Here is a 12,511-nt window from a genome sequence, read left to right on the forward strand (position 1 = left end):
TCCCCATCCCTGGAGGTGTCCAAGGAAGGACTGGAGGTGGCACTCAGGGCTCTGGGCTGGGTGACAAGGTGGGGATGGGTCACAGGTTGGACTTGGCAATCCCTGAAGTCTTTTCCAACCTTAATGATTCCATGATTCTGTTGCATTAGTTTCCCTATTTTCTGTGTGAAGACTCAGAAAATTTCTACAGAGGGTATGAATATTATTTTATACCAAAAAATATTCTAGAGAAGTTCTAAAGATTAGGAAGCCCGAAGTCAAGATACAGCCATGGTGCAAACTCTACAGCAGAACCTGCACAGGCACAGCCTCCTGACACACCAATCTCCATTTAAAGAACACTTGTGTCACAATGCCACAGTGGTTTACGAAACAAGCGTGACTAAAGGAAGGAAAACAGTAATGGGCAGAAGACTTGGATCTCAGGGACAGCCTATGGAACACAGACAGGGCTCAGTGTGCATAACAATGCAACCATCACTTACTCTGTTGCTGCATCATGGTATTAAGCGATGGCTGTTGGGGTTTGGAAGGCTGCATCCCAGGTACTAAATTGTCCAAACTGATATTTACACTGGGATCTGACCAAGTTGAGGGTAGAGTTTTGCTTGCATTTTTCTGGACCATCTCTGTCCTTGCATTATAAAGTGAGTTAGGCTTCGGCATCATTGGGTTCATGCTTTGCAGAGGCTAAAAAAGAAAAGTTTGTTGGGATTCACTTAAAACAATTTACTGGCAGGAAACAGGACTAAACAAAAGGTATTTAGTTTTCCACAGGAGATAATAAAACCCCATGAAGCCTTGAACTTTAGCTCTTCCAAAGCAGGGCTGCCAGGTGCTGTTCCAGTTAGATTAGAAGAGTATTTGTAAGCAGAGGTCAAGTCCCACATCAACGTGGAGTGACCAGCAGCAGCCAAGTTTTGAACTCAAACATGCTGATTCTTTCCTCCTAATACCAAGTTGATCCATTACAGCTTCCAAACCACTCTCCACTGCAGCAGGCACTTCTGTCTTTTGGAGAACAGACCAGTCCTCACCTCCACCTACCTGAGGCTGGAAACCTGTAACATTGGGTGGAGAATGGCCTTACACTACCAAACTCTACTGCTCCAAAAAAGCAGCTACACTTCCTAGAGCAATGAAGCCCATCTTCAAGAAGAGACTTTTCTGTTTAGGATGCAATTGAAAAATTTTTGACAAAATGCTGATCCCATCTGAGTGACCAGGTCTAATGCATTCCAGCAGAGGAATGGATTCATTTTCAAAGCTGTGGTTCAGGAGAAGAAGGTCATTAGCAGACTGTAGCAATAGCAGCATACCTGTGACCTGGACATGGGTAAACTGACACCCACGGAACTGGAACTCATCATGGAGAAATTCATGCTTTGTGAGGTGGTCATGGTTGTCTGAGAGGGTCCCATCAAGTCAAAAAGATCCATAGAATTGGAAGCAGCTGAAGGCTGGCCTGGAGCTGGCTGTGAGCCACTGAAGAGCTCTAGAGCTGGCTGCTGTGCTGTGCTACTGAAGAGCTCGCCAGATGAAGCACTGGCACAAGGAGAAGCTTGGTTGAAGGCACTCCAATCACCAAAGTCTCCATTTCCACTTGTTGCTGTACCTGAAGAAAAGGCAACAGTGAGGGAGGAAGGAAAACAGAGAAGAAAGATGGGACTTAGAGAAAGGCACTGAGAAAATGCCGTATTCCATGAACTGAAACAAATGAGAGCTGATCTGTGTCCGTCCAGATTAACATCTGCAGGTAGAACCTCCATCTGGACATCATTCCCTCTCATGAATATTCCAACAATTTTAACAAGGTACGAAAGGAAACATGAAACACCCGTACACAGAAAGTAGAGGAAGTTTGATAAGATGGCACCTGTGGATGCCAGGCATGCAGGGACAGGTTTGTTTCAGTTGAAGTAGAACTAGAAGATAACTTGGGGTAGACTGGAGACTACAATCAGAACAACATGGAGAACTTGGATAATATTGATCAACCTTTTATCTTGGCATTCTGATATTTGCAGAGAGAGCAGTTGTCAGGAATAAGCAGCTGGATAAAGCAAATTCCATCATAATAAAGACAACTACATCCCAATTTGGTTGTATACAACTGCAGCTTTTTGTATAAAACCACACTGAGGGGAATAAAACCCAGAACTTTGAGAGCAGGTTGCCAGGAAAAGCTTATTTGAGGTGATAAGGAATAAGCACTTCCCATCCATGCAGTGCTCATGTAAAACACATTAGGTTCTTTAAATTTGATTCCTGAACTAAATGCCTTGATTTGAATCAATAATTTCTCCCAACAGCAGCTTTGCTGAACTCTTGCAGTTCATCACAAATGCTGTTCCCATTTCAATAGATGGGGTTTTTGGAGACAAGTGTTTAAATCAGAACACAGAACTCCGAGCTCTCTCTCTCTGTATTTCTCTGTGAAGGCAGAGCCAACAGCATGAGCTGTTTGTAGACACCTGCAAGGGCACCTCTTCAGCATCACAGATGTTGTGACACAAACCAGTGAACTGAGAGCATGTCAAACCTTGGAGTCAAACAGGAGGAATTGTTCCCTCCCTCAAAACACGTGTTTCCCTATTAACAGGGAAACTGTTGATTCACAGCACTGATGGGGGAAGAAAAGCTTAAAACAGCATTTGCAGAAGATGCTGAATATAAAGCAACACCATTTAAACAGCTCACAGGCTACACAGTGAATCACACTCTGAGCTTGGGCCACTGGCCAGCTCAGCTTTTTGATTCTCCCTCTGTTTCACTTTTGGTACTTCAGCTACATCACAAACAACAGTGCTGCCATAGGAAATAAACTCTGAGTGCTGGTGAACATTTAAATCACCTCTTGGATTTCTTTAGCTGACTGAACAAAGACTCAAACACGTAGAGCTGGGGCAGATGAAACCAGTGCCAGTTTCTATTTCCTGCCCTATGCAATGGCTGCTTCCATGATGTATTCCACCCACTCACGGGTAACTGCAGCAGTCTTTAACACTTTGTGTAAATATTTATCAATGTACACCTTCAACCTTTAGTCATTTCTCCTTACCAACACATTACCATTTAAAGAAAAGTAGAAGAGTAAATTTGTTCACAAATTCCAAGTATAGCCAACCACTTCAGTGCGTGAAGTGGGCTAATATTCATTAGCTCAGGGCCTTACTAGAACATTTGCTTTGATCTTCCTCACAAAGAGGCACTATATTAGAATGTTTCAATTAGTATTACATATTAAAAATTAAAACCTACTTTAAATATTCCTGATAGAGAAGTAAATGCTGAGTGTGCTTCTGTGTTCAGACCTATGCATTGAGCACCAATAATGGAAGAGGGGGTAAAAGGGAGATGGTTTTGCCCCTTCAGTAGGACTTCAAAGATGATTAATCAAGAAGGAAAAGATTTCTAGAGGGGCTTACACTGTTCAGGAATGATTAATAATTTCATAGGACTCCTTGTCCCTTGCATAATGGTGATTGGAATAGATTAATCATGTTAATGCAGATAAAGGATTATATCAATTTAGACTGTATTAACACAGGAGTTATATGCATAGTAGGCAGCTTTGTGTTTGCAAAACAACTTGGGTTTGACTGTGAATACTTGTAAAAAACCAGAGCAGTTCTTTCCCACCAAGTAAATTGAAAGTCTGTTTAACTAATCTAGGCACAGAGAGCCTTCCCAACACAGCAAAATAAAGGGAGATGGAAACATGCTGACTAAAAGCTGGCTCCCAGGTAGATTTGCTGCTCAGCCTCCTTGCTGTTCTTTTCTCATTTTGTACCTGATCCTGCACCCTGGCTGAGAACCCCTCATCACAAACATCACTCCTGCTCAAATTAACTTCACAAAGAACAGCCAGTCAGCTCTCTCCACTCCAGGGCTGTCTGCAGCCCTGTAGATCCCACAAAGATTCCACCAAAGGAAAATAGATCACTTAAGGAGGTTTCCAAACATATTTTATTGATTTCCAGTCCAATTTTAAGGGAAACCTTTTCAGATGGTGGCCATGTCTCCTGATAAGCTTGTCCTGTCTGCAGGTAAAATGTTTGCACATGCACTGAGCCAGGCTGCATCTTCCTTCCTCCCAGAGCACTTGTGGTCCAGTTACACACACACTTTACCCTGGAAAGGGAAGGGACTTTCAATAATGCCACATGGCATCTCTTGCCCTCCTTCCACCCTTCAGCAGCACTGCAGTCCCTAAATCAATCCTACCTTGCGATGATGGGAAACTCGCTGAAGCAGCAGGTGAACTAAAATCAGCAAATCCTCCAAATGGGTCACTTGATCCACCTAGGAAAAGAGGGAAGCCAAAAGCTGTTACAAGACTGTGCAAAGATCCATTGCAACAACTGCATGTGGGATTTATGAAGAAAAGCTGTTCTGCACTTGACACGATGCATTTATTGATTCTGCTCCCTAAGTCAGGTACGTTTTCCTGTTCATCCCCACACTATGTTCAAACAAGCCTGAGCAACAATAAACTGGTTTATTTCCAACTGCCTTACAGATCTTGCAGTTTTGTTTTCCATGGGAAGAACTAAAACATGCAAGTTTTTGTCACCTCTAAAAATAAATTCTGAGGTATTAAAAGGATTAACAAGATTTTAACTGGGGAGTTACGCTACTAGTTTGGCACTTTGTAAAATTAAAAATTTGGAAGCATAAAATAAAAAGGCCAACCATTGTTATTTTATAAAAGTTAATTTATTATGCTTCCTATGAAAAATTACATGTCACCTTATATTTAGTTTTTGTGTTACTTAAAGCATGAATGATTCTGCAATGATCTTGAATTAGGATTTCAGGGACAGAGCTTGCATTTGTGTTCATTTTTTTATAAGTTTGCTTCCTTTCTACAGCAAGAACATTAAGTTGTCCAATGAGACATTTGTATACAGCATATAAATTATTGACTTCTGAATACAGCATAGAAACAATTTTTCACTAAAAGATACAGCCAAGGTATAAAAGCAGAAGATTTAAGAACCATATTGTAAAGTTGATTTTTAAAATAAACTCAGAAAAGTTATATAAAAATCACCTAGTTATGGTTGGTACTGTTTTTAAGCAGGTATTCCACTGACCATAGGAAGCCAAGAAGTTGACCTTATTTGTTTGTCCTTAAAGATTTCACCTCCAAGCAGTCCCACCCTCGGAAGAAGCCGCAGCAGTTCAATTATTTTGCTTTTAGTGTTCTGCGTACATTATATAGGTTACATCACAGCTGCTTAGCCTGCAGTGCTTAGGAGGCAGCCAGGTGGGACTGGAACATCTGTGCTGCACTCAAACACCACCAGGGACAGCTTCCAACATCTGGTGCCATTTCGGAATTGTCTTATCGCTGCAAGACATTCTGCCCCATCTGCTACTCTCAACTGGGTTAATTAAAGCAGACCCATCTCCTTTTTAATAAATGGCCAGCAGTAATAAAAGGAACCATTCACTTCCTAATACATGTGTACTTGTATTTCTTTTTAATGTTATTTTACTGTAGACATTGCCAGGAAGGCGACTGTTCTTCCAAGGGGAAATGTCTTCTTGCTGAGCGCGTAGTGCAGGATATAAAACACGAGCAGAGAATGCAAGGATGGTCTCTGAATTTTCAGACACAGCACTACAGAAGCTCTTTCAACACCTTTTCAAGACGGAAACAACTTCACACGAAGTTAAGCAATTTCTTCAACACAAATTCTGAAGTGATTTAATAAACAACTCATGTGTGTTTATAGACATGTTTTATTCTGACACCCAAGAATGAAAAGGACAGTGAAATATCAAACTAAAAACCTGATCTGACTCTGTTTACCCTGTCTACTGCAATGAACATTTTCAAGTGTTTTTTTTCCCCACATATATGCCTACAGAGTTCAGAACAGGTTAATGATTTGAGAGTTTATATGCAGAATGAGAAACACAGATGACACACTCCTGACCACATGCTCGAAGGAAAAAATAAAAATCGATGTTCCCTGCTACACCCATTATCCTTGGGCTGCCTGACAGTGCCTAGGGATTAATTTAATTTTAAAAACAGAACTAGGTTCAAACCCAAAATAACCTCTTAACATCTTCGGTCAAGTTTAACTTTTCCTCCCCATCTCTTGCCTGTTTTCAAGTGAGTTTCAGAGAGAGGTGACAGAGATTAAGCTGGATGCAGTAACTCTCTAAAGAAAGGTTAAAGAACCTCAGCTCAGTAACACCAAAAATCCTCCCAGCAGGTCTAACCAGCGATCTTACATCTTCTCTTTTATGGCAAACAAGCATCCCCTCACATACAAACTGTGTTGCTCCAGCAAAGAGTAACACTGAGCCCAATCAACCCTTTCACATCTCTGCACCTGAAAATACACAGATAAGCAAACCCTAAGTTCCCTGAATTGACATCACTTCCCTGCCAGTTCCTTCACAGGACACATCAAAGGCTGCATTTGACCCTTTCCCTCTGCCTTGCCTGACACTGGGAATGTTCCCACAGCCTGTGCTGCAAGGAGCAGTGGTCATAACAAGTGACCTGCATGTGAAGGACAGTGCTAATCTCAACATGAGCAAGCCTCAAAGATTCCCATACGAGATCTGCCACTACAAATGAACCCTCTCCATCTGCCTGCTCGGGTCAGCAGAGGTTATTTAGCAGGACAGCTGGTAATGTGCCTCTTCTCAGCACCATTTCTAAATGCTGCTTTGGAAAAAGGAGAAAAAAAGATTTAAAAAAAAAAAAGAAAAAAGGCTGACTACAGCAATGAGGCAAACTGATGAAAGATTTAAATATACTGTAATACAGAAGCTGCCATAGTTCTGTTTGAAATATGGGCAGGTTCATTTTGAAGTGGAAACATCTATTCTCAATGAGATCTTATTTTTATTTTTATAAAAACATACACACGGTATATAAGACAAAAAGGGTTCCAAACCTTTCTGCCCTAAGAATTAGGTTGAAAATTGTTCAGTATTGACTTGGGATAGTGGTTCTGATCCATGATCTTAACTTTCATGGAAATGTGGTAACTCTGGTGTACAATGAACACCTTTGTACATGAAATTAAAAAAATAGGAAATTAAACAAAATTAAGTTGCTCCTTAAATTTATGCATTTGTTCATAAAAACAGACACATGAAATGACTTTTATTTCTTAATCTGTAGGAATTAACTCATTTCAGAACAGACATTAAACACTGTCTACTTTCCCAAAAATAATAGTGAGCAAAGTTTTAAAGATCTACTCAAAATAAGAAAGAAAATATTAAGATAGATGTCTGATAATAAGTTACCACAGCAGTTTCCCTCCCCTGCAGTAGTTTTGATATATTTTATAGTGTATTAAACACTTACAGAGGTAGGGTAGTGATGAAAGGAATCACAGAGTCACGCAGAATGGTCACAGCTTTGGTCACACAGGACAATCAAAACCCTGGTGTGACCCTACAACACCCCCAGGAGTGGTGCAGCTTCACTCAGGGGTGAGCAAGACCAGTCCTGAGAGATGCCTGACTGCAGCCACAGGGCCACACTCGTGGCCTCCAGCCACTCTGAACTGCCATTCCGTGGTGCAGCCTCTGTCATTTCACCTTGTCTTTAAACAAGGGCCCAGCAGACCCTTGGCTCAGTGAGATTCACACACCCCTCTGCAGTGCCAGCACCAGCATGTCCATCAGGGGACACTCCTCATCTGCAGTGGGAAGGTCTGTGAAAGGTTTCTCTCTAGGAAATACTCATATTTATTTGCTACTCAAAGTGGTCTCATGTTCCAGTTCACTTTCTCCCAGCTGTGCCATCAGACCACAAGTGCACAGAAGTTCTTTTTCTCTTCCATGCCACCACTAACCCATTGATACCTGAAACCTGTAAGCACAAGAACAAGTCTGAATTTCAAGTCTTAGGTTTTGAAAAACGAAGCAGCAATCCTCTGAACTCCTACCCCATAGGAATGCACTGAAATTTAACACACTCCTGAAAAGAATCTGCATTTTGGGAGCATAAGGGTAAGTCCATGTGAAGATTAACAGATTTGCTACACATTTAAAGAGTGAAGGATATGTTTTTAAATTAGTAATTTCACTTTTAGGTAGCAATTTCTTTTTGGTTCTAGGGTTTGGATCAACCAATTGCCAAGAGGAAATAAGACAAAGAAACAAGTTTGCCATATACCCCAGATGAAAGCTTCCATGAAGATCATCCATCTCCACCTGCCCAGCCTTTGAACTGCACTATGAGAAATGCTTGAATATGAATGGATTGCACTTGCTTTTAGAGTTAATTATAAATAACTGCATTACATACACAGTTTCTGACAGACTGATCTAGCAGCTAATCTTTCTGCTCCTAACATTTATTAGTCCCATGCAATAGCACACACAGTACCTTGCTACAAAGGGTTCTTTCTAGGCAGTTTTACGTTTCTTCAAGTATTCATTTCTCTATTTATCTACTTTTACTTCATTCTAGCAACAAACAAGCTTCTCATCAGAACTGGAACAGATCCAAACCTACCTGTGGAAGCTGGCTGGCTGGCTCCATCAAATAACAGGTCCACCAGGTCATTAGAGGACTTGCTGCCAGAGGGGACAGCAGCCTGGAGAAGAAATGACACCAGATCTCAACTCATGATGTCATTAATCAATCAAATGACATGAAGTTTTCTGGGGTTTTTTTGAAGGATTTTGTTTGCTTTGCTTTGAAGATTTGGCTTTAAAGCCAACAATCATGTGGCTAAATGTGAAATCAAATACTGAAAAACTAAAGGCTCATAGTTTTTTTATAACTGAAGAATTTAGTAAGTTTTCAGTAAGTGGGCAGCTTCACAGAATCTTTAACACTTCATGCCAAAATTCTCTTTGCTGTCCTGAAGAGAGCAAAACACGCTAGTGACTATATTTTAAAAATTCTACACCTTAAAGCAATCACAATTAATTACAATTACACTGTTCCACAACCGTGATAAACGAAATATTTTTGACAGAACAGCTCCCTTGAAGGCTGCATCACAAAACCTACCCTAAATCAGAAATTGTCTTAGAGGATAGAAGAAAACAGCTTCCAAAATGATGTGCTGTCCTGCTGTCTCACCTTTGTCGTAGGCTGTGCAGGATGAGCAGCAGAGTTCTGCTCTGGACTTGCTTTATCTCCTGTGTAATGAGCTGCTGCTCCCAAGTCAATGGTTTTTGAAGGATTTGCTGAGCGTTTCTGTCTGATGGTGGTAATTTCTGTAGCTTGTGCAATATGTATGTGTTTTGTTGTCACAGTCTCCTCTTCATCTTTAAATTCAGCTTTGGGAGATTTGCCTCTTCTGGATTTTTCCTCATCACTGTCACTAGAAAAACAAAAGTGATAGCACAGCATTCGTGATGGACTTCTCAGTTCCTTGAGTGGATGGTTTGGCTTAAGCAACAAGAGTTTTGGTTACTGCAGTTTCTTGTAGCAACAGTTCATGATAAAAATGCTGCTTTTTCCTACATTTGAGAGAGGAACTGTTCCACCCTTACATAACACATCACACCACACAGCATTGCACCTGTTGTACAGAAGCAGTGGAGAAAAGCAGGTTATTTTGTTAAGCATGAACTGCAAGTCCACGACAGAGGATAATAGGAAATCAGTGTTTAAACCCAGCACATTGAGTCACCTTCTGACAGGAACTCCCCCACACATTATGTAACACTTCAGCAACAGAAAGTTAAGTTGGCAGGTGTGCTCAGTACTTACACCAAGAGACAAAGCAATGAACCACATTCTGTACTGTCTTTCGCGTTTGCACAACTCCATTTGTATTTCAGCTCATTTCCTTTTCCAGGGAAACAGGGTTTCATATTCTTTAAGATGTTTGTGGGAAGAGACTGCTTACAGAATTATGCAATGCAATGTTACCATTATCAGAGCACACAGAGTTGTTCTCAAAATGTAAAAGAATAAAAATCTCACCCTTTTAGGCAAAAACTTTTTAGGTGTTGTTGCACACTATTTGATTCATTTGTTACATTTTCTACTTTTGTATTTTAAGTCTTTCACAAAGAAAGTAATTGGCCCCCACCACCACTCATGTTGCCTGTTACCATCAGGATTTGTACATAACAGTGAGAATTGCTGTACAGAAAGCTTAAATACATTGGAATGTATTTTGAAATTGTAATTCCCTTAGCAACAGAGTTGAAAGTGGAAGGGTTTTATATTTTAATAATACATTAGAATACTAAAACTGAAAAATTTAAGAAAGGCTGTCCCTTTGTCAGAGGGAATGTGACAGTAACTGCAATATACTCTGGGGGGGAGCCTTTGTTCTCTGCTAACAATAGTGGCTTTTTGGGAACACGTTGCATGCACCATTTCCTCTGTGCATGTTACCTGCTCACCACTGGGGATGGCTCAGTTCAGTATCATCACTCAACACAAATGCTCACTCCTTTTTGCAATTCTTTTAGTGTTAAAAAGAAATTTTACAGCTGCTGACCAACCAGCAGCTCCTGGCATTGGCTTGAGCCAGCCTTTCACAGATAAGGGAGCTCAAATGGCATCTTTTAACTTTATTTTATCACTTCAACCCTGCAGTGTGAGCCCAGCCCTGCTGCCCCACCTGTGTGCACAGAGGGGACCCCAGAGGGGACTCCACCACAGCCACACCTCCACCTGTGACATGAGGATTTTAACAGAGCGGAGGGATCTGCACATTATCATGGTGTACACAGGACATCCATGCCAAGGGCCCTGGAGGAGGGTGGAGAACGCTGCTGGAATCATCCAAGACCAGGACAACACAACTAAGGCTCAGTCTGTCCATGTATTGTATTTAATACCTGCAATGCATTTCTTGTCCACACTACAGAGTCCAAGAATGTTCTGTGGGCTAAGGAAACAAGTGACAAGCAAAGTCTGATTGATACAGAACTGCTATATCTCAATCTCACTAATGCAAGAATGAAAAAAGTCTGTCTTTGGTGATATACAGCAAAATAAATTAATAAAGGCTCTGAGGAAAGACATTAAACATATATGCCAGAAAGGAGAATAAATATTACAAGATTCAATTTTCTATGACAACCTGTACTTCTTCCAAACTCTCTCAGGAGATCCACTTTTTATTTTTCTTTAATGGTCACATTAACAACAACAAAAAAAAATTACAGATTAATGTTTGCTCTAAGTGTGTTTACTGTGCTCAGTAAAATTGCAGTGCTTCATCTGAGAATTGCACACAGAACTTAAAAATAAAATTACAGCAATGTACCAAATAATTAAAAAACTTCTGCAAAGAATGTATATAATTACAACTTCGAGAAATCAAAGTATGGACACATGTTCTTTGCCTTAAGTTTTTTGTAGTGAGGTTTTTTTTTTTAAACAAACTTTAAGAAAACAAAAACAGTTTACTGAGACTTTAAGTATATCTAAATTACACCCCAATATAAAAGTCATTCTTTAGATACAAGTTGTCTTTAAATGTGGCTGTTCCCTCCTTTCAGAGGAGTACTGGAAGCTTTGCTCCCTTTCTATTCTGTTACCTACATCAACCTGAGTACTGGAGAAACAAGGATTAACAGAGTTCTAAGAATTCTTAGGAAAAATGCAGTGTTTCAGAAGCACCTCTGTGTGTCTGCAGGTACTCAGAAATAAGATTTTCAGTGTGCAGTGCTGCACTCAGGACAGCAGCTGGTTTATTCATCTAAGAACTAACAAGCACTAAGAAAGAAAACCAGAGGCTTTCCCACCCCATGGGGCATGGCTTGTGGTTTTCACCACTTGCACAGGGATGTATTACTGGAAAAAAGAATCCATTTCCCCTATAACACTGCTAGAATTTTTCATCTAAATTAAAAAAAAAAAAAAGGCAGCAGACTTGGCTTCTCCAGATCTCACTGTGCAAAGCAGTTGCACTGAAATCTACTGTACACTCATCATTTTGGATCATTTAGCTCTCTGGTAAAGTTCTTATTTCATTCAAGCATTTTTTTCCATCTATGCAAGCCACTGGCTTTGCAAGTAAAGTCAGAAATCCACAAGTTTGGCCAAGTTCTTCTGGTGTGTAACGACCATGGTTTCCAAGTTTTATTGGCCACAGGTAAGATGTGTAAGATACATTTATTCTTTGTGCTTCAAGGCTTTTATTGGCTTTACAGTACTCAAGCAATAATGGTTTATAAAGTTATTAAGACTGAAACAATAGAACATAACAGCACATTTGCCAGCTGAGTGAGTATCACCATTTAGTCACTTTTCCAAGTGAAATGGCAACTTAATTGTTATTATATGGCAGCAGGCTACAAATAAGCCAGTACATTTTTGGCACTTTTTTCTACAGAAAAATTGCTGAAGTGTGAAAACACAAATGCAGAGATTTCACGAGGCATTTACAAAAGAATGTTATTTTGAGCCTAAGTTATATGATAATTAAAATTTTATGCCACCTTCAGCTTTAATATTTAAATATAGTCTTTTGCTAATAGAGCATGCACTAAGGCATGTATTTACAGTATCCTTAAGGATAAATACAGACATTCTATAACCATC

The 12,511-nt window shown here is 40.2% G+C and overlaps 1 protein-coding gene across 1 annotated transcript in view; it reads right to left on the reverse strand.

The window, feature by feature from the left end:
* Positions 1 to 12,511, reverse strand: part of CLINT1 (clathrin interactor 1) — a 46,121-nt gene that overhangs the window by 1,895 nt on the left and 31,715 nt on the right. Inside the window, exons 7-11 of the mRNA XM_053991191.1 lie at positions 9,080 to 9,323; positions 8,504 to 8,585; positions 4,228 to 4,305; positions 1,320 to 1,615; positions 486 to 690 (exon numbers count right to left, since the gene is read on the reverse strand). Of these exons, the coding sequence (XP_053847166.1) occupies positions 486 to 690; positions 1,320 to 1,615; positions 4,228 to 4,305; positions 8,504 to 8,585; positions 9,080 to 9,323 (905 nt within the window). The remainder of the gene's footprint in view (positions 1 to 485; positions 691 to 1,319; positions 1,616 to 4,227; positions 4,306 to 8,503; positions 8,586 to 9,079; positions 9,324 to 12,511) is intronic.

This window comes from Vidua macroura, chromosome 15 (assembly GCF_024509145.1).
Source record: "Vidua macroura isolate BioBank_ID:100142 chromosome 15, ASM2450914v1, whole genome shotgun sequence".
Lineage (NCBI taxonomy): Eukaryota > Metazoa > Chordata > Aves > Passeriformes > Viduidae > Vidua > Vidua macroura.